This window comes from Labrus bergylta, chromosome 7 (genome assembly GCF_963930695.1).
Source record: "Labrus bergylta chromosome 7, fLabBer1.1, whole genome shotgun sequence".
NCBI classification, from domain to species: domain Eukaryota; kingdom Metazoa; phylum Chordata; class Actinopteri; order Labriformes; family Labridae; genus Labrus; species Labrus bergylta.
The window spans coordinates 13879177-13904280 of NC_089201.1; the positions used below are offsets into that span (position 1 = coordinate 13879177).

General features: G+C 44.3%; 1 protein-coding gene across 3 annotated transcripts in view; it reads left to right on the forward strand.

The window, feature by feature from the left end:
- Window positions 1-346: 346 nt before the first annotated feature.
- The window catches only part of LOC109984791 (RNA-binding Raly-like protein), a 34270-nt gene continuing 9512 nt past the window's right edge, over window positions 347-25104 (forward strand). For 2 of the 3 annotated variants that reach the window (XM_065956976.1, XM_065956978.1), the window contains exons 1-4: window positions 347-454; window positions 5939-6011; window positions 16506-16556; window positions 22117-22301. In XM_065956976.1, the coding sequence (XP_065813048.1) occupies window positions 418-454; window positions 5939-6011; window positions 16506-16556; window positions 22117-22301 (346 nt within the window). In that variant the 5' untranslated portion in view covers window positions 347-417. Of the gene's footprint in view, window positions 455-5938; window positions 6012-10105; window positions 10239-10340; window positions 10389-16505; window positions 16557-22116; window positions 22302-25104 lie in introns of those variants that run through there. The other variant, XM_065956977.1, reaches the window with a different exon arrangement.

A 25104-nucleotide genomic window follows, 5' to 3' on the forward strand; every position in this document is an offset into this window, starting at 1 on the left:
AGAGCTGGCTAAACACTGAAGCTTCAGTGTCCACCACATGGTAATCTGCGTGAGCATCAACTCTGGAGAGGAGGGGGCGGGGGGAGACGGCTCTCTCTGACACCTTGTGTGTGTCTGCATTACCTGAAGGACTGATTCTTCTTTTATTCTCTATTTTATCCTTTTGTTTTCACTTCATCTGCTTTACACTTTATGTCTATAACTGATGCCACATCCCCCCCTGCTACAGGTAAATAATGATCCGGTAATCCCTCCTCCTCCCCCCTCTGTGGAGTGTGAGATGGTACAACCCGCTGCCTTATTCAGTGGTCACCCCCCCCTGCTCCCTCTCTCTGTCTCTCTCGGCGAGGAAGCATCAGTCAGACACTCAGAAGCACTGAGGTTTATCTCTCCTCCTCTTCTTCTTCGTCTCTTGTTATGACCCATTGTAGGAGTGACTGCAACCGAGACAGATGTGAGTACCACACACACACACACACACACACACACACACACACACACACACACACACATATTTACAGTGGGATAAGTGTGATTACTTTGCAGTTAGCACGTCTTTAATTGTGTGTTTGTTGCAGATGAAAGATGCTCCAAGTTCACTTAAGAGCTTTTATCTTTGTCGTAATGTTCATCAATCATGTGAGGATGCTAATATGTGATTCTCTGAGATGTGAAGGATGTACGTTTAACATTTAATTCATCATTCACACAGAATGAGGGGGTGTTAATATGGCAGGTGTTTGTGTGTGTGTGTGTGTGTGTGTGCACCGTCTTACTGTAATTAGGTCAACTTCAGAGTTTCAGGGTTAATTCCAGAAAAATCTAATCCATCCCCGAGTTTCCATTGGGTGAGAAGCGAAAGCTAAATGTCTCCTGGTGATGTTTCATCTCTGCAGCGTGTGAGAATGAGTGAATGAAAAGCCATTTGTGAATGTACTTCAGAGAGTTGCTCCAGAGATCGGCACCGTCGGCGCTCCAAGGGTTGATTGAACAGTGTGTCTGAAAGGAGCTCAAAGAAACAGACAGAGACATGAAAATACAAAAAATAAATAAATACATGATGAAGATGATACCGTGTTTGGTCCTAAATGCTTCCTCTTCAAAATCTAAATGTAAAACAAGTGCTTTGCTGACAACTCAAACAGGGTCATAGGTCAGAAGTGGACTTTGTTTCAGGAACTTTCTTTGGAAAAATTGTCCAAAAAAAACAACAAAATTGATGAAGATATGCTGACTTAGGCTAAATGTTTTCCTCCTGTCTACGTCGATAACATGGTCACAAAAGACCAAATAACATTAATTCCTTTCTATTAGCTATACTGCTTTTCCTGCTCGAGGTCGTGAGGGGGCCAGAGCCGATCCCAGCTGTCATTGGGCGAGAGGCGGGGTTACAACCTGGACTGTTCACCTGTCAATCACAGGGCTGACATATAGAGACAGACAACCAGCCACACTGACATTCACACCTACGGACAATTTAGAGTCACCAGTTAACCTAACGAGCATGTCTTTGGACTGTGGGAGGAAACCGGAGTACACAGAGAGAACCCACACATGCACGGGGAGAACATGCAAAGGGAGTCGTCCTCGCCAACATCAACCTAAAAGACGCAACATCGTTAAATCCTAAGCAGAAGAATCATCTTTGAAGGGTGTCTGTGTCTGACAAAGTTTCCCAGATTCTAAATTGTTTTTTATTTCTGTGTTCATTTGGTGCTGATTACTTTGGCTCATTTCTTTATTTAAGCCTCGAAAGTGATTGAGGTTTTTCCCTCATTCAGGATGATGTCGAGATACAAAACAAAAAGAAGTCGAAAAACACACGCACATCACTTGATTAGGTGCCGAGTCGAAAAAATACTTAGCTTCTACCGTGCTAAATTATCGGCCTTTGAGGCGCGGTGTAACAGTTTCTGAAGAGGCTTTAAACTTGCCTCAGCTCCAGCTCTCAGCCTGTCTTTAGGTTGACTGAAAGTTAGACTGAGACAGCATTTCCAACATGAAGACCGCCATCGATGGGACTCCAGCGCCCCCTGCAGGAACAGACGGGTGACGTCACTCAGGCTTCAAAAATTCATATTTACAGTCTATGCTTGGGACCCTGTTGTGAAGGTTGGATCAGAAGCCTTTCATTGGCAGAGCGTAGTGGGCGGGAGGAAGTGTAAACCTGGATGTTTGCTGCTGTTTTGTAAGCAAGCAGCAGAGTTCTAAATTTGATGCGAGCAGTAACTGGGAGCCAGTGGAATGAGAGGAACAGCCGACATGTGGGGAGGTTGAAGACCAGTCGAGCAGCTGCGTTTTTGAATCATCTGCATGTGCATGCAGGAAGACCTTCCAGTAAGGTCCCAATATCGTCCAGTTGAGATGCTAATGTGAACTAAAACGTCCAAATCCTTTTGCCTGCAGCCCCCCAGGTTTCCAATCAAAGGGGGCCTGGTGTTTATTTAAGTTTTAAAGGTTTATTCTCTTTTATTACCTCATTAGAGTTGGTCCAAGTGTACAAATGATTTTTAGCCATTAAAATCTCCTCAGCACGCGTCAGAGCTTGTAAACTGTGTTTTCTGGTTCATTTCAAAGCATTTATCTCTTTTCTCTGATCAAAACAGTGCCAGCCTCGATAAAGATCAGCCTCCACTTCAGCCTCCACACTCATTACCACCGAGTCGAGTTCAAGGTTCTGTTTATTCATCCATAAAATCATGAAAATGTCAGTGCTCACATCCTCAGCAGCGTCCGCGGTCACAGACGACGACCATCATGCGTTTTTTTTTGTAAGCTGCTGTGAATGTGGCTGCTTACATTTCTGCTCAGGCGGAGATCATCAGGCTGTGACGAGCTCATCCTGAAACGTTTTACTGCCACGCAGAACGAGAAACACTGCAAAGAAAAAAAACACCACAAGCTCTATTTGACTAAATTCTCGCTATGTGAATGTTATAACTCCGAAACGTAAATTACGGACCGAGCCTGAGTGACATCACACGTCTGTTCCTGCAGGGGGCGCTGGAGTCCCATCGAAGGCGGTCACCATGCTGGAAATCCTGTCTCAGCCTAACTTTCAGTAACCTAACAACCGGCTGAGAGCTGGCGGGTTTTAAGCCTCCTGACAAACCACTACAAAATGCCCGAAAGGCTGATAATTTAACAAGGGAGCAAACGCTAATCGTCTGCGTTTGTCACCTCCCTGTCAGACTTACTCTGCATCAGGTAAAAGCCAACACAAGGTCCACCCTCATTCGAACGAGCTTTATCCGCTTGGTGTTTCACCTCATTGTGATTATATTTTCTGTTCTTTGCCGCTGCTATGTCCGTCTTAGTCACCAATTTGAATCGTGTCCAATCGCTGAAGTTGTATCCACTCCATAACTCACCTGCTGCGCTGTCATTGGCTGGAGGAAACACACCAGCTCCTTCCAGAAACATCAGAACGAACCAGAACAGTAAAATCCAGTCAGAGGACAGGGTCTCTGCAGACACAGTCACCACCACACATGTATGGAGGCCCAGAAGGGACGATGGAGCAGCTTCACTTTAGGATGAGTCTGTATTTCATTTTGAAAGAGAAAGCTGCTGACTCTGACTTTAACTGGCAAACAGAATTAGCATTGCGATAATTTCTACTTAGCAAACAGTCTATTTTACTTACATATTTAACAAACTACACCGTATGCAGTCGTTTCCTAAACTCTGCTGCTCTGATCCAGTGACGCTGTGTTCATGGTTGCATTTTTCCTGTGGCCATCTCTAGCAACCTCTATTGACCAGCTGCAACTAGTTAAATCTTGAGTGAACTTAGCTACAAGAAGACTTAAGTTTGATTTAATTGCAACCTGTTTTTTTTAGGTAAACGTTTCTGGTAGTTTGAAGTCAGAAACTAAGCGGTCTGCTGCAGCTTCTCATCGCTCCGATCGATTTGTCCTTGAGTTTAAGGATAAATGTTCAAAAACATGAGTACAGCAGAGTAGAAAGGTCTGAGCACAAACAAATGATTCCTCTCTGATGTTTTTTTTTGTTACTGATTTAAACGACAGAAAACGTTTCTGGCAGGTTGATTTTGATCCCTTAAACCTTTCTGTTGTCTCTGATTATCTCTCTGCTTTTAAACCGACACAAATCTGTTTGAGGCGGCTGCATCATCATCACTTTACAGCAAACAGATATCACCAGTCAAACAGTCAAACAGAAATGGACAGACAGAAACGTTTGTTGTGGCCTCTGCTTGATTTTCTGCCAAACTCCAAATAGCCTGTCCCCTAAAAACCAATAACCGTGAGGGTGTGAAATTGTCCTGTCATCACTCTTTCTTCCTCTCCTCCTCTCTCATTTTCCCTTACATCTTTCCCCACCTCTCCAGAGCTGATGTGTCGCCCAAACAATGTGAGGCAATAAGCAAGCAAATAGCTGTAATCACTCAGTCGATGATGCACAATCACCCGCTCTGCACGCTGCGGGAGACGTTGCAACCTGGCAGTCATATCGATCTCTGAGGGGGGGACGATTAAAGGCTCCCCAGCAGTTAACAGATGGTGAGTGACGGCGCTCATAAACCCCGCTCTCAAAGACTAATGTCCTACAAGCTGCAGCCGTCGAGGAAGCCGTAAACAACCCTGCCGCCGACTGTCAGCGGGCGCCGTGGGTGTTCAGAGGGGGGTGACGGCGGGCGAACACGGCCTGACATAGTGGGCATCCTCGGAGCCGTGCACCGAGCTCTGACGGAGGTCGTGGAGAGACAGAGCGCTCTTGGATTTCAATTACAGAATCCAAACAGAGACGGAAAACATCAGGGAAAAGACGGAGAGGCTGCAAGTTTTATTTTAATCAACAAGGAAACCTTTTCTGACCCCTACAAAGACAAAATGCTGTTCTAATCACAAATACAAAACTTATAATCACAACAACACATTTATATGTCGTCGCTCATGTTGGTGTTTTCAAACTGAAGCATGACTCTTGGATGGGTTGCTGTAAAGCTTTGTACCCAGTACCCTGTGTAGTGATTTACTTAAAGGTCACCTATTATCACATAACCTCTGCTGTTGAAAAGTAAATGCTGAAGCGCAAAATCCTGCAGTTCCTCGAGTGTCCACTAGAGGCTGGCTGCTGATGCACAAGAAGTCACATACACACCCATTCTAAAAAGCCTGTTTTTACAGCAGAGATTAACATGTTTACAGCCTGGTTCAAAAAACCAAATAGGTCTAATTAGCTCATGTCTCGATCGGGGGTACGGGGGATGAATGTTTTGATGACTCATCAGTTTTGATTTGATGAAGGATAAGAGTTATTCACAATAAGGCGTGTAGCTGACTTGACTGACAGGTGGGCGTGGTGTAACAGTTTGTCAAGAGGCTTAAAACCCGCCTCAGCTCCAGCTCTCAGTCTGTCGTTAGGTTGACTGAAAGTTAGGCTGAAACAGCATTTCCAACATGGGACTCCAGCGCCCCCTGCAGCAACAGATGGGTGACACCACTCAGGCTTTCTCCTTTAATCCTGTATTTCCAATCGATGGTAAACAGAATTCTCTCTGTTATGTAACACAACCTCTGGCTTTCATTAAGATAAATATGAAGAAGACATGATTCATAGTTGAGTTTCAGTTTCAGCTTTAAGAAGTTTCTTTTCTTCCTGTCGTCTCAAAGTGTCTTATTGTGTCTCTCTGACTGACAGATACATGTTTATGTTTTTGGAGGCAGTCCGAGGAGTGTCATGGATGTGACACCTGTTAAATTTCAGTCTGACAGATGGAGACCAATTAGAGTCTCAGGATCCTCGTTAAGGTGGCCGGCTGAGCCCGCTGGGTGTGTGTGTGTGTGTGTGTGTGTGTGTGTATCAGACAGTGTTACCTTCAGCATTGTCTTCCTGAGCTTGGTTGGTGAAACACATGCGTCAGTCAGTCAGTGTCTCACCTGATTTTATGTTTTTCTTTTTGTGTTTCCAGACGTCGGGATGAACGGCGAGCTGAAAGTCAGTCGCACCACGACAGCAAAGAGAGGAAACAGCGCCCCTGACAGGTCAGTGTGCACCTGAGTTTTGTTGCAGTTCATGAGTTGTATCTCCTCTTTCACGTGTCCTCCACTCCTGAGCATTTCCTTACATTGTCTTGTTTTCTATGTTGTGTTTGAGTTCATGCTAAGCAGTTACTTAGTGTGTCATGCAGAGTGAGCTGGTTTTGTTGCTGTTGGTTTGTTGCAAACTGGTTACACTGCTGCTTTGATGGCTTATGGGCCAGAAACAATCCGACTACAGAGTGTTCATCCCTGCAGATATTATTCAGGACAGACTGAGACGTAGCGTTTGCCTGCATCGTTAGCGGTGTCATCGTCGTCTCGTGTTTAGCAGCTTCACCGGCTGCAGGAAGTCGTCAAACCCGAGTTCTGTCTCTCAAGTTAGCTTCATAAGTTTGGAACCTCACAAACCGATCTCAACTAGCATGTGATAAATGAGCCTCTCCTGTAGATGGTTAGCCACGGCTTATAGTCGTCATGGTAACAGCTGATTACCCATACACATGCTAGCTGTTTGCAGACAACGGGCTGTAGATACCGTGTGTGTGCGTGCGTGCGTGCGTGCGTGCATGCGTGCGTGTGTGTGTCTGTGTGTGTCTGTGTGTGTGTGTGTGTGTGTGTGTGTGTGTGTGTGTGTGTGTGTGTGCGTGCGCGTGCGGGTGTGTGTGTGTGTGTGACGGTCCAGCTGTCCCCCGCTTTCACCTCATTCTCTGTTTACATGAAAACTGAAGCCAAACTGTCCTCCAAATCCCACTGCCGCCCGCCGCTGGACGGATTAAAACCTGGACAAACACTACTCGGCGGCGTCCAGAGCCGGTATTTCGAGCCAGGTAGCCACACAGAGAGAGAGAGAGAGAGAGAGAGAGAGAGAGAGAGAGAGAGAGAGAGGCAGAGGGAAGAGTTCAGGCTGCACTCATCAGAGTTTATAAATAACTCACTTCATCCAGCTCTGTGAGGATTAAATCAACATTACTGTGAGAAACCAAGGGGAAAGGTCAGAGGTCAGCGGCTGCACTGACAGTGTTCTGCTGCAGTAATCAGTAAAACAACACAACAACAAATTAACTCAGCAGCTTTGCAATACAAATCGATTCACCCCGATTGGATTGATCTGAAGTTGAGCACAGAAGTGGAAGAACTGCTCATATTTCTTAAACAGGAAAAGAACAATATCACAGTGTGGAAATACTCTGTAACAAGTCAAAGCCTCCACCAATCATCAGAAAACAGTAGCACATGTGCTGTGCCGAAGTAAAAACAAGGTGGCTTGCTCGCAGAAAAGTAAAGGAATGTGAATTTTTTCAATACATCGTACTGTATTGTGCAAACTTGACTACAAAAGCCTGAGTCAAGCTCCTCCCCTTTCTCTCTCAATCTGCAGCCAGGACCAGAAACCTCAGCCACCATTTTCCCCTCCTCTGAGTTTCTGTTAAATTTTGTTAGAAATAAAGATTATTTTTGCTGATTATATGTTTTTGACTCCTTAATGTTGCTCCCCCTAAACCAGGGTCATAAAAGTTCATTTACCGAAACATTATTTTTTACAGCTTTTATACACAAGGGGAGGAGCCGGCCGTCCCGTCCATGTAAACACGTCTCTGACAACAACACAGTTAGCGGGACTCGAGCTTCTCACTCATTGTAGACAGTCATGACTCAGAGAGACATTTACACAGGATAGACTGGATTTATGATATATTTATGTGGAACATGTAGCACATTCTTCCTTTAACATCTCCTGCGGCTAATATCCTTAACATTAACAAGTACCTCAAACCTGATTTAAAAATACTGAACTATCTTTTTAAGGTGACGAATCACATTCTCTTTCCACACAAACTAGAAGGTAGAGAAACAGTGATAATTGACGATCATGTAAAGTTGATGTTTCTTTGGTCATACATAAAGTAAACTTTGAAAAGATCCTTGCTGAAACTCAGGACGACATGTCCGACAAGTCTTCTGCGTTGGTTGTAAATCTTCATTGATCAATGTTGGATCCTCGCTGAACCCGCGGATGTTTTCCTACGTCTTCTCAGCTGCTCGGAGCAGGTTTACTGTCGTTAGCTTTGATTAGCAGACCGAAAAAGGAGGCTGAACCCATCTGGAGCAAAACCTGCTGTGTTCATACAGGAAATACTGCAGGACACACACACACACTGAGGAGGAGGAGGAGGAGGAGGAGGAGGAGGAGGAAGGAGACGAGGAGGATGAAGAGGAGGAGGAAGAGGAAGATGAGTAAGAAGAGGAAGAGGATGAAGAGGAGGAAGAGGAAGAAGAGGAAGAGGAGAAAGAGGAGGAGGAGGAGGAGGAGGAACAGGAGGAAGAGGAGGAACAGGAGGGAGAGGGGGAGGAGGAGGAAGAAGAGGAGGAAGAGGAATTGGAGGACGAGGACGAGGACGAGGAGGAGGAGGAGGAAGAGGAGAAACAGGAGGAAGAAGGGGAGGAGGAGGAATAGGAGGAAGAGGAAGAGGAGGAGGGCCACCAGCGCCCAACACTTCTAAGCCTTTCCTGCTTACACTTCAAACAAAGCATTTAATTCCTCCAATAGTAAGAACTTATAAAACCAATTTAACTCTACTAGGAATAAAATAATGAAAACAAAAGATAATCATTTTCTCCATTCACTCCACACATGAATTACACGTGACGTTCAGGTGTCTGTTGGGATAGACACTCGCTCTGCTTGTTGTTAAAGAGGTCATATTATGCCCTTTTTAGGGTTCATATATTTAATCTATGTACCTACTAAAGTATGTTTACAATAGCTAAAGTTCGATAAAAGTGTCTGTTTTCATGTACTGCTCCTCCATGCACCGAATCGCTTCTGACTCTCTCTAAGGCTCTGAAGTGCCCACGTTCAGAGTCCCCACGTGTGCCAAGGCTGATCTGATTGGTCGGCCTGTCGGCTCTGCTGTAATTGGTCAGTCGCTCAGCACGGTTCTCGGAGATGTCACGCCACTTTTACCATATTGGGAATGCAGCCACTTTGGCTCCGAAGGAAGCATAAACATTAGAACCTTAGCACTACTGTGCTACTGCAGGCTACGGCATATCGTGGGCGTGCTACAGAAGTTAACGGGCGTGCAACATGAGCTGCAGGGCTTGCCACAACGAGCCAATGGGCTTACATCAGTGATATCACACTGACAAGGCGTCACACTGGCAACATTTTTTCGAGGGGGGCTAGAACCGAGCGTTACATGCAGCTAATGCTACAGTTAACAAGAGGACGTGGGAGAAGCCGCGTTTCCACGGACTTTGAATTTTTGCACATAGATGTGCCTAAACATGCACAGGATACATGGAAAACACACTAAAGAGCATATAAAACCAGAAAAAGCATAATATGACCCCTTTAAACTTGGTTCTTAAATTGAAGATCATCTCCGGTTCTCTCTCAGGGAAGATGTTTTAATATCTTAAAGGCAGAAACATCTTCTGCCCGATGTTTTAATGATTGTGGGCGATCTTGACAAATACTTGCTGTCTAAATTGTTTATTCTGTCTATTAATGTTCTATATTTGTGTCTCTTAGATTATTGTCCATTTGGCTGCTTTAAAGGAGCAGTATGTAACTCTGACACCTAGTGTTTAAAATGGGTACTGCAGTCTGAATTCTAAACATTGTAGAGAGCTGTCTCCCCCCCACCCCCTCCTCTCCAGAGTCGATGCTCACGCAGGTTGTCATGTGGTGGACACTGAAGCTTCAGTGTTTAGCCAGCTCTGCATCGGTCTATAAACCTTTCTGCGTTCTAACCTCTCTCCATTTTTCAAAAGCATCTCCAATATTGATCCTAGTTTGAGCACGTTTCTGCTCGTGGAGCTTATTAGAAACATGCAGAGGCTTTTTAGGTCGGGTACAATCACTTCTATCTGAACCAGTTCTCTTGCCCGCTTCCATCGCTGCAACACCTGTTGGTTTGACCTGATAACTGCTCTCATATCTGGCAAACCGAGGGGCGTCCAAAATGGTCGTGTGGGACATAACATGTTTCCTTAATGTCTTATGATATATTTTAGAAACACAAATAGTAACTATTTGTAACATATTTTTGAAAATGTTATATTTGCATATTTTTTTCTTTCTGCTGCTGAAGTCCAAGACGATGAAAGTCAACCTCAACACAGCCCTCGCGCTCCGACTCGCACGACATGCTGGGACGCTGGTTGGCTGTCTCTTTGAATGTGTGTTTTATTAACCGATGTGGAAGCTTCCCAGACTCCCTGCAGGTCTCAGTTTGTACAGTTTTCTCATTGATTTGTGGGTTTGTTAGAGGTGGATGTTCGCACGGCCTTGACGGTGTTTTCACCACCTTCTGATTAACTTCACAGATACAGAGCGGGGATGACAGACGGGGGGAAATCAAAGAGCGAGAGAGAGTGAGTGCACAACACTGTAATTATGTCTTGTTGTCCCCTCGATCGCCCTGCTGAGATGAGCGTTTAGAGAGAAAAGATGAATCAGCGTTTCCTTTGAGGAGAAAAACAACAGCTCAATAAAGAGGCTGCACGGGAAAAAATACAAGACGACAAAAAACCATTTAACCCTCCGAACACACACACACACAAACACACACCGTCGGGGAGGGTAAATTGAGAAACCCAAACAGCGTCCTCGTTTAAATGTAAATGTTGTCGTCTGTGATTGCAGTCGGTGTTTTCTTTCTGTTTCAGCTCATCACCTCTGATCGTGTTTACATGCTGACAAAACAATTCCATTTAAATTTTATTAAGATTATAATGCAGATAAAGAAAAACCAGCAGAAGCACCCTGACGCTTTCTGTCGCTCTTATCTGGAGCGCCGAGAAACTGCAGGAATATTTCTAAGATCGTCTTATTGGAGCGCACTGCAAAAAAAACAAAAACCTTCAATTCTCAGCGAGTTTATTTGTCTGAAGTCAGAAAATATCTTAAGACATTTATTTAAAATCACAATCAATCATTATTAGTGTTATCTCCAGACGCTTATGGGATAAGATGCAGGAAGGATTTTCTCCTTTGTATTCCTCACGTTCCTGTTGTCCACATTTCCTTGCCGCTGGAGGTGGAGCAGGCCGTGCAGGAATGAGGACGGCAGTGGTTGTAGCGATGACACAATCGTCATAACAAGAACCCAGGATCCGGTTCTTCAAAATGTTTAATCCTGAAAAAAATGTTCTGGATCCCTTTTTCCTGGTTGTTACCGGCCACAATATACGCGACTATTCTTGCGCCCCATTCCCTTTGTATTGGACACGACATGCGAGTAGGGCAAAGGATTATGGGATGTTTGGCGAGCAGGTGCAGGCACGAGATGTGAGAAAGAGGTGGGACAAAAGTTGAACTTCAGCGAACAATAATCAAATGAGTGTGATGTGAGCTGCACGATCTGTCGTTTGATTGGATATTCTGGAGTCTCCCCGTGATTAACAGGAAAGGCTTTTTAACCCAGCATTCAAACCTAAAACAACATGGCAGCTACTTCAACTGTGCTCTGATATCTCATTTTGAAAGCATTTGGTGTGAGATATTTGTAATGTCGTTTCTGAATCTTGACCCATGTGCCCTAAATAAAAAGTTTGTTTGACCTTCATGGTGTATGATCTGCTGTGATTGACAGCTGCATGGTTCACACCTACATGGTTCACGGCCACAAGCAGCAGATAGACCAGGTGACAAGCGAGGTCTTGCATGAAATCTTGCGATTCTTGCTGATGTGAGGAGGTCATATTTTGTTTGTCTTTCTCTTCAGGTATCACATCTGAGATAGCAAACTATGGATAGAATTCAAAAGTCAGAAAAAAGTAAACGCTTCTTTCCAGCATTGCTTTAGTTCCCGTATTGAGATTCAAAGTCTCTGTGGGCCTCAGTGCTCACCGGAGCCTGAGGTCACCTGACCCGAGCTGCCTTTGGGTCTGCGCCGAGCGAGCTGAGGATGGCAGGAACACGGCTGAACGGCCCATTAACCGCCGTCTCACCGCAGCCACGCTACAGTACGCCGCCGCTGATTTATGACACTGCAGCAGGCTGGTGATGGTGAGCGGTAAATCAGAATAAATGGATGTGGAGGAGTGTGTGTGCGTGTGTGTCTGAAAAAGAAGCACACCGTTGCTGCTGCGAGGGAGACGAAACCAAACAGCTCAGCGTGCTCTCACCTGCCGCCAGAACAAATGAATATGGATGAACACACAAACATGCTTTTTCGTACTTATAGGGAGCAGGTGTGTGTGTGTGGGTGTGTGTGTGTGTGTGTGTGTGTGTGTGTTTGGGGGGGGTTACTGGTGTTGAATGCTGTCATTAGTGTCTGAGGGGGGTTAGCGTTAAGTAGCAGCTATATAAATGCAAATTCCTCATCATTTCCTCGCCATGTCTCCTCTCATGTTGCTGCGTTTTGGTTTAGTTCAGCCATGTTGACTCCCCTCACCCTTCACCCACCCTCCCCCCCATCCACAGACTTCTCGTATCACATCTCTGAAGGATGTTTGAGCTCCTCCTGTTCTCTGTAAGAGTGTTGGCCTGTGCTGTTTATCGACGTTCTGTGCTGCTGTGTGATTAGTCCCATCAGGAGAGCAGCCGCTGAGTTCTCTAATAACTCCATTAGAGTCTGCAGCAGGACAGCGCTGAGCAAATTAAACGCTTTATTGGCACCTGAAAGGGCTTCTTCACCATGAGCATGACAGCAACACCAACGCAACCTCGGCTGAAGTATCTATACGTTATTCATTTTTTATCTTAACTTATAAAAACTTTTGTATTTTTTGTATTTTCATACCCCTTCTACGACTTTTTACCCAACCTTTTTACGGCAAGAATGAAGCCGATGCAGAAATGCAGTTCCTCAAGTGTCCACTAGAGGCTAGCTGCAGAAACACAGGAAGTCACATACACACCCATTCTAAAAAGCCTGTTTTTACAGCAGAGATTAACATGTTTACAGCCTGGTTCAAAAAACAAATAGGTCTGATTAGCTCATGTCTCGATCAGCACACACTGTACGGGGGGTGAATGTTTTGATGACTCATCAGTTTTGATTTGATGAAGGATAAGAGTTATTCACAATAAGGCGTGTAGCTGACTTGATTGACAGGTGGGTGCAGTGTAACGGTTTGTCAGGAGATTTAAAACCCGCCTCAGCTCCAGCTCTCAGCCTGTCGTTAGGTTGACTGAAAGTTAGGCTGAGACAGCATTTCCAACATGGAGACCGCCATCGATGGGACTCCAGCGCCTCCTGCAGGAACAGACGGGTGACTCACTCAGGCTTCAAACATTCATATTTACAGTCTGTGATTCTGTCTTACATACACAGAAACAAATGCAGAATCAAGGAGGCGGAGCTTATGACCTTTACTGCAGCCAGTCAGGAGGATGAGCTCCAAATGTTTTTGGCTTCACTTTTTAGGAGCCGTCATATTGTCCATCTTTTTTATACAGTTCATGTTTAAACAATGAGGACCGAGACTCTGACTGTCTCTTTAAATTTGAAGTATTCTCTGATGTTTTTTCGCCCGAAAAGTGCCTGAAAAGGTTGGTTCTGTGGTCATGTGATTCAGGCTTCACTCTCTGACTGCTGGCAGCAAAATGGGGATTTATAAAACACTCAAACAAGATTCTAGCTAAAGGTGGTTTTCATTGAACTCCTTTAACGCAAGCTTCTTTAAATCCTTGTAGTGCTGATCTAATACATCCAAACCAGCCTGAAGGACGTTTTCCCGCTTGTTTTATGACGCCTTCAGTAGCGGCTTGTTTTGCTTCTGTGATGTGTTCATACCCACCGCGAGGAGTGTCCTCTCAGGCGCTGTAACATCAGACCTAACTGCACAGATAAAACAGCAGAGTGAGCCATGAAAGAGTCATTTAGAGAGGATCAATAGTCATGTTTAAAGGTTCACTCCTACACGGCTCGATAGGAAACGCACCGCTGAGCTGAGAGGCTGGATCGATATCGACGTCAAACGCTGCTTAATACACGTCACGGCTGAAGAAGATGAATGAGAGGATACAAATGTTTAGACAACAGAGAAGGAAAATTAATGTTGGCACCGGATCAGCTGTTTCTCTATCGGAGTCTCGATATCCTGTTAGTGAGGCATGCTGCTGCTGCAGGATGTGTGTGAGTGTGTGTGAGTGTGTGTGTGTGTGTGTGTGTGTGTGTGTGTGTGTGTGTGTGTGTGTGTGTGTGTGTGTGTGTTGTTAGATCTCTTGTCCCTTTATGGTTTTATTTACATTTGAATTAAACATTGCGCTAACATCCTCAACTGGTTTTTAAAACGTCTTAAATAATCTCTTGCTGTCATTTACTTGAAATGATTGCACTTTAAGTTTGAATTATTTAAGTTAAGGATAAACCAATTCAAACATTGTGTTGATCTTTTGTGCCTCAGACTGTTTCTTTTTGTTTTTGTACTTTAAACAAAAGAGATCACGTCAACAGAGTAAGCCCTGTCCTCACCAGGAAGTAAGCCTCTGTCAAGCCCCGCCCTCCTTAGTTACTGTTGCTAGGTTAGACAAAATGTCTTGTGGCCAGGCTCCTTCCTGTTTGAATCAATTTAAAGAAAGCCCCACGATTTGCCAGACTTTAATTTAGATTTAATTGATTTTATTCTTTTCTAAACTCGTCCTCAGTGAAGGACAGAGAGTGAGGAGAACCCTAAATCTAAAAGCTTTTTAAAAAAAAATCACATGGCAGATGTCTGATGCGAGTAATGTCGGCTAACGTTAGCTGTCCTCCCGTGGCTGCTCGCCATTTCTGGAGCCAGGGGTCTGAAATATTGTCTAAATGTCGGCAACAAGATCTTCAATAAACAGCTGAGAGTTATGTGGCGCTGGAGCTGAATGCTACAGATCGATGCCTCCTTGATTACAATGTGGATATTTAGAGTCACTCTTGCAGAGACCTTGAATATCATTCAATGTTTCAGCACAAAGCTGATGAAGGTTGTCCGTTGTTTTGCTGCTTTTACCCAGATAAAGGACATTTAAAGGACATTCAGTGTGTTCTGTCTCTGTTTTCAGTTAGACAGGCAACTGTCTCAAGGTACCCTTCAGAGCCAAACCCTTCAGAGTCTATTTTAGAGTGTGTGTCTTCTTCTTATACATGTGGTTAGGTGTCATGATACCCTTCAACTTCTGTTTCTGGGTGGGCTTCTTCCTTTCTAACCCGTGGTGTGAGGTATGTCTTTAGGTACCCGTACTTAGCCTAAACGTGTGATTTGAGAACTTGCTCCCGGTGGTTTAATTGACCCAGTTAAACAGTGTCTGGGTGCGCTGGGTTTCCAGATCTGGGAATGTGTGCTGCCTTGCCCACAGGCTCTTTGGCACCATGACACGTCGGTCTGAACACCATCTGCTCGGTCCAGCACGGCCTGTGGAGCGGCTCCAGAGACACCAGACTGCTGCAGTGTGTCAGAGAGTTTGATTTGATGGATTTATTCATTGATTACCGACTCAGATAATCCCCTCACATTGTCTTTTCTGATCTAGTTATTGTGTTAGTTTGTTTTATATTCTGTTTCTGTACTGGGCCAGTGGGCTCCTCTGTTCCACTCTCTTCTCTCCTTATTTTATTATAAGCTTCTTTTTCTGTTTCTCGTTGGAGTCTACGGGCTGGTTGAGCTGCAGCTGAATGTCTTCAGGCGGGAGTAGGCTAATGCCGAATGCTTAAATGTGTGGGGGGAGGGTGGGTGAAGGGTGAGGGGAGTAAACATGGCTGAACTAAACCAAAACGCAGCAACATGAGAGGAGACACGGTGAGGAAATGATGAGGAATTTGCATTTATATAGCTGCTACTTAACGCTAACCCCCCTCAGACACTAATGACAGCATTCAGCACCAGTAACCCCCCCCACACACACACCCACACACACACACCTGCTCCCTATAAGTACGAAAAATGTGTATGTCCAACAATTTTACGTCCGACTGACTACCGTCAGCTACACTCCGTGCAAAGTTTGCAGCCTGCTCTTCTTTTGTTGTCATCATTTACGCTGAAATATATCCACACCGCTGACATCTTGCTTCTCTCCGCCTACCCACTCAACTGAAAAGAGGTGCACGCCCGCCATAAAGTGGTATCGGTGCCTTTGTATCCGCATAGTTTTACGAGTATGAGTACTTAAAGGCGGTATCGGACCGATGCCGAATACTGGTATCGGTTTTGGGTCATCCCTAATTCAGATGCTGTTATCTTATCTTGCACGTTTTCCTAAAGTTCCCCTATTTTGAACTTAGGCATGTTTTTAGCATTCAAACAATCTGGACGCGCTTTTGATACCTATTTATTCCTCACACACTGCATACGACCTGAAATGTTTGAAGTTTCACCTCCAGTCATTATTGCTTGAAAGCTGTGAGGATTCATAGTGACGCAGACCGGGCTGAATTTAACCTTACAGGTTTTAATGCAGCACAGTCTGTGTGTTTCAGGGCGATCTACAGTACTTCTCTTACAGTGTTTCTCAGTGATCGTTAAGCTGTTTCTTTATCCTAACCTTCGTCTCCTTCTTGGTTTCCTCAGATCTGACTATGAGGTGGAGTATGGCAGATACCCCGATGACCACTACAACAGGTACTGAGAAGCTTTTTACCAATGTTCTTTGTTTCAACGATCCTGAGTTTGAGTTTGAGAAAGGTTTAATTTTTCCTCTGATGTTCAAGAGAAATTATGTTTGAGAAATCAGACACAAGTATCTTAAATCTACCTCGACCCCTACAATTCGACGTCGCCTTTGCCTTGGCCAAAAAGTTCCACTTGAACACACCGCAAACGACCAACCACCATGTACGTTAATGCACTATTGAACGGCAACAGAAATACAATTAAATACTTTATTTGACCTCTGGGAAATTTGTCATTACAGCCTAGCAAAGTTGGTAAACAGGAATACCCACTCTTCCAGGTCTGAGTCCTCGATCTCTGACCTGATGGCAGTAAAAAGAGGAGTGGGATGAGTGGGTGAGAGGGGTCCTGGGCTGTGATGAGAGCTTTGTGAGTCAGGGCTTTGTAGCTGAGATGTGAGAGGTTTTGGGTGGGCAGACCAATGATTTCTGAATCTGTATTTGTGATATGGGTGAGTTTATGTAGTTTCCCATCTGTTGTTGAAGAAACAGGGCGAGCAGTAGAGGAGGATGGGCTGGATGATGCTTACAGCTGAGAGTCTTTGCTGGCAGCGTTTGTGAGGGTCAGCGGTGTGTCGATCAAAGCTCCAAGATATTTGAAGGAGTTGACCATTTCAACATTTTCATTGCTACTGTTTGTGGGGGACCAGATTAAATCACCGTCCAATCAGAGCTGAGTATGTAGTTATGTGCTGTATGCATGCAATGTGATTGACTTACAAAGTTTTACAACAGTAAAATGCAGATAACAGAAGAGATATGAAGGTGCTTGGAGAACTGGCCCGATTATCATAAGCTCTACAAAGGCCAAAATAAAGAGAAAGGTATACCTCTTCTTTTAAAGGTACATATTCTGCAAAATCCACTTCACCATGTTTCTCTAACACTAGTATGTGTCTCTAGTCTGTCTTTAAACCCCCTCCCAATGATGAGAAAAGTCCATCCGGAGAGTTTCCCTTCATGACATCACAAAGGGCACTAACCCCTCCCCCAGGTGGGTGACACTCCCACAGCTAGGTGTTTGTTTTGCCCTCTGAGTCTGCCTTCTCACCTTAAACAATAGGAGATGGAGCGAGAAAGACCGAGTACACCCAAGCCCTTCCAGAGAGGTAATTTACATATTTAAAGCTACAGACACAGAAACAGCCTGTTCTGAGCAGGGCTGAAATAGAGGGGTTTATTGACATGATCAAATACAGTATCAGAGTGGATTTAGAACAAGAAACTTCACACACATGTTTTGAGGAGCTCTGAGACTTATTTACACTGGTTGAAGAGGAGGAGAATATGTCACCTTTAAAGCATTGATTGAGCCGGTGGCCCGATCTCCAAAGGAAGCATGTTTGATAGCTCTGGAGTACACGTGGCAAAGGCGTTATCCTTTTTCTTTTGGATATTTTGGTCCTGAGGCAGCAGCTGTGTATGACCCCACACGACCTCTCTACTTCTCCGAGTCTGAACAGAGACAGTGGAGTGTTTCCTGAGTGACTCACACCGCTCATTTCCAGACGAGAGGAGGAAATTGTTGTCCCCTCCGAGCACATGAACTTTTACTCTCCATTTGTGTCTGGAAAATAACGACTTCCTGTTTGGCGGCAGCATACAGTATAGACTCAGAGGTTAGAAAACGACTCTCCTTCTCCTCCTCCTCTCTGAGATGTTGACAGCTCCAGGACAAAGACTGTGAGTGGATCCACGTTTGACCTTTTTGTTTCCAGCTTTCAGACGGTTAGAGAGGCTTTTTTAAAGAATGAGAGCTGCAGCTATTCATCCTCAGCTCACGTTTTTCTGCACGCCGATGAAAAGACAGTAGAAGAAGATACTTTGTGCAGTGATTAAATTTATCAGACGGTGGGAAAAATCACAGTACTGAGCCGAGAAGATTAAATCCAATCACTAAGATTTATTGAAAGACAAGAATATGAGACAGAGAGTGAAATACAGAGATGCTGTGTGAGAGGAGAGAGAGATAAAGATCATCATCTTATGTTCTCATCACTGTTTAATTCTGAGTTTAACATCAGACTCAGGAGTGAGAGACGAGCTGCTTCTTCTTCTCAGCCTGTAAAACGCACTGACGGCTCTGAAGGTGACTCAGCATTTATTCGAGCTCACAGAGGACTCAGCAGATTCCCCACAACAGAAGAAGAACAACAAACACAGTGCCGGGGTGTTAGTGAGAGAATGTCGGGGGAGAATGTGCCGCCACGGCAACTTAATGTGAACGACTTGACAAAGTCAGTGAAAGCAGTTTGTTATAAATCATCTCTGAACACACCTGAGCTCAAAGTGCACAGGAGGGGCTGCAGGTAAAAATCAAGAGCTGAGATGAAATTTTGAGGACTCCAAACAAAAAAAACCCTGCGCCTTGGGATTCTCTCCATGAAAATCACAAACAGAATCGGTGACAATGGGCATCACACACCGGGAACGCGTCTGACTTGGTGCAGAGGATGCGGACACATTTTTTATTCCAGTGCAGGATAAGTCATCAACATGTTCTTGTTGTTGTGCAGATCAATGCAAGACCTGATAAAACATTAAAGAATGGATGGATGTGCACAAAGTGAGTGTGTGCAATATATAAACAGCAAAGACACCCTCACTGTCATCTGTTGACAGCAGTCTGTCTCCGGGTGCGGTAGAAGAACATGGTGGGATTAGAGGATGTCAGATTTAATGAGATTCTGTCCCTGTGAGCCTCTTTCACGTTGTTATTTCATGTAAAACACCTGAATAGAGTTTGTCGGGATGGATCAGAGGATTTGACTCGTCCAGTCGGCAGCAGGTCAATATTTCCTGCATGCTGTCTCCTCTGAAAATCCCTGCTGGAATGATTTAAAGTTGTTTAAATTTTTTCCTGAAGAATAACTCGTCTTCAGTGCGTGTGAGGGAAACTCTGCTCGCGTCCACACGGCCGTCCTGTAAATATTTACAGGTGTTTATCTGCCGGGCTGCGGATTATCAGCTTAGGGAGGTACAGTCGCCCTCTTCGACCAACACACACATCAGGATGTGTGTGTGTGTGTGAGGCTGCAGGGATAAACAGCAGGAGGTCTAAATGTGTGTGTGATGATCACTCCTGCTCACAGATCTTAAAAAGTTGCTGATGGTGTGTTAATCCTCTGCTGTGATGCTGTTTTTCTCCTTCTTTCGGTCGCTGCAGTAAACTGTGAGCGGGGAACACAAAGAGCTGCACAGAACGATGGAAAGAAAAAATAAAAGTCTGTGTATAAGGGAAGATTCAGAGCTGCAGGCTGAGACACATCACACACTCCTGGAGGCTTCTCTTTTCTCTGGAAAACTGATGCTTATTCTTATTTATGGAAACATGTTTAAATTTATCAATTAGTGATTCTGTGTTCTAACTTCTCTCCATTTTTCAAAAGCATCTCCAATATTGATCCTAGTTTGAGCACGTTTCTGCTTGTGGAGCTTATTAGAAACATGCAGAGGCTTTTTAGGTCGAGTACAATCACTTCTATCTGAACCAGTTCTTTTGCCCGCTTCCATCACTGCAACACCTGTTGGTTTGACCTGATAACTGCTCTCATATCTGGCAAACCGAGGGGCGTCCAAAACGGTCATGTTGGGGTCGCCTTAAAACCGCCTACCTTCTCTGGTCCAAACAAATCCAGAGCATTCAGGACCAGAATCTAAAGTTAGAAGGAGGACATACTGGCTGCTGCATTGTTGTCAGAGAAGCCAGCACATAGCATGTTTCCTTAATGTCTGATCATATAGTAAGCTCACTTTATCATTTCACTCACTACACATCTCACTGATTGGACCTTTAACTTCATCTGATTTAACTTTAAGCTGAGGTGTAATGATCCATGTTGTTCTTGAAGAACAATATCCTCTATATTGTACTATTGCATGTTTTCAGTGGCACACATCATGATATCATTTTTCTAGCCTTTTGAAGTGTAAATGTATTTTCTGTGCCACTGAGGCGGCTTTTGAAAATAACTGGGATTGGTTTCATGTGTGCATGTGTGTGTGCATGTGTGTGTTTGTGTGTTTGTGTGAGACATTGTTGGAGATAGTGTGTGTTCATGCTCCCCCCCCCCCCCCCCAAGCTGTAGATGGATGCTGTGATAGACAGCAGAGGTTGGCAGGGAGAAGGAAGGGCTGCTCCTTGTCCTCCTCATCTCCTCCTCTATCGCTCTCTGCATCAAATTGGAGCTGTCAGTCAGCTCTCATCCGTAGCACAACACACGCTATCAGAGCGTAACAACGGCACACAACAACAACGGTGACTACAGGACACGGCAGAGAGAAAACGCTGAGAGGGAGAAACGTGGGATCATGTGATGAAATGAAATCAGAGTAGGTTAACCGTTTTAATAAGATGAATTATTCTGTCCTTCAGGAAGTTTGAGTTCACCTCGAGCAGGTATCGCAGCCCGGCGGAGGAACAGCTGTGCTGCGGGTTTAAGACCGAATTCACTTTGAGCTGACTTTCAGCTGCAGCTACATCATAACGCTCGAGCTTTCATTCTTAATTAACTTCCTTATAGATCATTTTAATACTTTTATAAGAATTAAGGGGGATTTTCTTCAAGGTGAGCAGGTTAAAGCGTGAGCAAAAGAGAGAGTCCTTCAGGCAGGAGAGCTGGCTTTAAACACCTCGGTCGCCCTGCTTCTGTGTTTTTAACGAATCAGGAGCACACTGTGTGTTGTTTAACTTAAAGAGGTCATATTATCCCCCTTTTCCACCATTTCAAACAGTCCGCTGTGGTCTAAAATATAACATGAATCAAGCACCAGAGGAGGTTTGTGACCCTGTATAAACCAGCTCTCTCAGAACGCTGTGTGTCTCTTTAAATGCAATGAGGCCCCCCCCCCCCCCAAGTTTTCCCAGCAGACATCACTCCTCTGTAGCGAGAATAAAAATAGCGGACCAGCTCAAAAATTTAGTTCTAGACTGGGGGTGGAGTCCATGGGTGGAGATACCAGGGGAGGGATTTTTTTTTTACCAGAATCCCACTGTGACATCACAAGGAGAGCACATTTGAAACGGAGCATTTTTCTCTGTGTTGTAAGACTTATGCAGACCAGAAACAAAGGACTGGATGGGTTTATTTCACATTTAGTGGGTCTGTAGACACTCAGGTTACCCAAATATATGTTCACACTGTAAAAGAGGATTTTTCATAATATGTCCCCTTTAAAAAATGTCTTCTTCAACCCAAATCCCTCCAAACTGCAGCTGCTGAAGAAAATAAAATATTTAACTTTTTTTTGTCATGATTCTCCCTGAACAGGTTTATTTTATACATTTATGATAAATTAAATACCTCACAGTCTGAGCTGCTCTTCAGTCTGTTGGAAATAAAGATAAAATTCTGTTCATAGCATTAATCATCCTCCACTTCATTACGGTGATAAAACAGTGGAGACACAATCGAGCAGCATGTTTCTGCACAAAGCCTCGGGCAGTGATGCATCATGGGACTCTGTGTGTGTGTGTGTGTGTGTGTGTGTGTGTGTGTGTGTGTCTGCAGGGTGTTTGACTACCAGCGTGTCCCCTCCTCGGTCCCGGTGGATCCCAGTCCTGTCAAACGGCCCCGCCCTTCATCCTCCTCCTCCTCCTCGTCCTCCCCAACGGCGGCTCTGAAGATGAAGAGTAGCAGAGCGTCCAGCAGGAGCACCAACAACACACACACCTCCTCCTCCTCTGACAGTAAATGTAAGAGACACGCTGTGTACACACACTTCACGTTTGTGGTTCTTTAACTTCTCATTTGACACACACTCAGATTTCATTTGAATAATGAACAGAAGTTTAATACTCTGTACTCTGAGGCTCAGGGCGATTAAACACTGTTTCCCTTCACCAACTGATTTAAATTCAAAAAGCGTTTAGTAGGAAACACACAGAAACTACAGTAGTAACACCATCATTTTTTATTATATTCTCCAGGAGAATTCAAATCAGCATCAACACCATCCTAAATATCATCATCATCAGTAAGGTTGTAGGTGTTCATAAAGCACTGGGTCTTTATCTTTTTCTTAAAGGTGCAAAGGGACCCTGCAGGTGGAATGGAGTTTGGTAGGTCGTTCCACCACCGGGTGGCCACAGAGTCTAGTTAGAAACTTACCCAGAACTTCCACCAGATACGTGAGCATTGCATGTCCGCTCGGTTACGGCTCTGTGCGCCCTCTTCCGTCAACACCAACAGGCCGCGTTCTCTGTGCGCTGCCAGAGGCAGAGACAAAGATATTCCTGCGATCATTTTACAGATTCACTCTCAACAGTGTGAGATAATACAATTTACGTGATCTAAAACCTTATAATCAATGTAGGTGAGGACCTGGTTAGGACTGTATAACTGGGTAGAAATGGTGAGTGTTGTTCAGGTGATGTTGGTAAGAACACCAGTGAAGCAGTTTTCCTTCTTGAGTTTCTCCTTTATTCCAGTATGTTGAAATACAGCCAAGTTGGTACAGTATCTGGGCATAGGTAGCTGTTAGGATGTGTGTAAGAATATCTGTGTGTGTGGGTATGTGTGTGTGTGTGCTATGTGGGTGTGTGGTCTGCAAAACAATAAAGGCAGAGATTAAACACTGTCTCTGGATTAATGTTCACCAATATCCTATTGCTAATACAAAGTATGCACTTAGGCTATAAGTCAAATAACAAACATAGCTGCCAATGCTAATGCATCTTAAGGACTGACAGTAGCCTCCTTTTCGTTAAGTTTCTTACCTTGTAAAGTCCACATTGTTCTGCTGAATTTATGCTGACTGTTACCACAGCTTATAAACAACTCCACATTTGCTTAATGCCATTAGTTGTTCAGTATGAAATTGCATAATGTACAACTTCTCCAGCAGAGGGGGAAATCCTAGCTCATCCTACCAAGGGGGGCTTTAAATTGGTATTAGCTGCATGTAGTGTGGGGATGTTCAAAAATGTGAAAACATTACCTAGCTTTTGGGGTTTTTCATTTTTATTTAAATGTTTCTTGCAACATATCTGTATACTACATATCTGTTTACTATTTGATGACTTTTTTTTATACAGAATCCCAAAGTAAACATGTACAAAATGAGCCATGCTGTGTCTTGTATCTTACTGTTGGGTCAATTGGTTCTATTTGTACACTCAGACTAAGGCTAATACATTGAGAACCACTGATGTATGGTAAGTTCTTGCTGTATGGTTATGATCCTGCATGGGCCGAACAAAAAACTGCTGTGCATGTGTCAAAATTTTGGTTGACCCCACCAAATCTCACTCCAAGGTTTTTTGAAAAGTTGACAGCCCTGAACACACTATGATAAGCAATCATATTGACAACAGAATAAGTAAATGTGTGTTTTTTTTAAGATTTATTTTTGGGCTTTTTGTGCCTTTAATGGATAGATAGGACAGTGGATAGTGTCAGAAATCAGGGAGAGAGAGTGGGGAACGACATGCGGGAAGCCACAGGTGGGATGTGAACCCGGGCCGCCCACTTGAGACGACAGCCTCTGTACATGGGGCGCACGCACTAACCACTGCGCCACCAGCGCCCCATATCACTTCTTTCAGTACTTACTAGGTTCTCATGGACGCACACAATAAAGCACTCAACACAACTGGTGATTCCGGCAGTTAACAAGGAACAGTTAACTCTCTCACTGCTTAACAGTGTTGCCAGAGAAACAAGCAACCGGCTCTATGGAAACAAGCCCAAAACAAGCGACCTGGCTCCTCAAATAAATAAAATGAAGCCCAACAGGTTACCTAACCTACCACATAGTGTAAAAGATAGGTCACTTGATAGCAGTATATACGGTATATATACATATATATTTATTTGTTTGTCTTGTCTCATTTTGATTTGAAACAGTGAAATCGATGTCCGTAAGCCTCATGGGTTTTGGTGTTTTTTTTGTGCTTTTCGGTGCCAGCATCATCAGCATGCTGTATTATGGTCGGATCCAGTCTCTTTCTCTCTCTTTATTTGGCGGAGCCAGTGGAATCACACACATTGAATAAAGTAAAAACCTTTCAGCTCGGAGCGCAGACGGACCAAACATGCATCTGGTGGAATTTAGGCTTTAAGGTCGGAACAGACGCCTTTCATTGGCAGAGTATCATAGGTGAGAGGGAGCGTAGATGTAGTTCAGGTCAGGAGGAGCCGTTTCTGAGTCTACAGGGTTTGAGCTTTTTGTGTCATTCATTCCGTTTTGTTGTTCCCTTTAGCTAAGCAATGCTAAGCGACACTTCCTGGCCACCATATTAATGCTTATGGTATTTTAAAAAGCATCTGTTTACTCTCAACAGGCCAGAAAATGTCATGCTTGAAATAAAAGGAGATGCTCTTGACTTCCTTTAGCAACATTCACCTTCCTCTTGGTCTCTTCTCAAAGGAAACTAACTCAGATGTTTACACTCCAAATATAGTGTAGCTTATTCTCTGACGTCCTCTGCACCAGCATGTTATTTGAAGGTATTTCTTTGAGTATTTAAAACCAAATGTTAGTACCACACGTTGGGA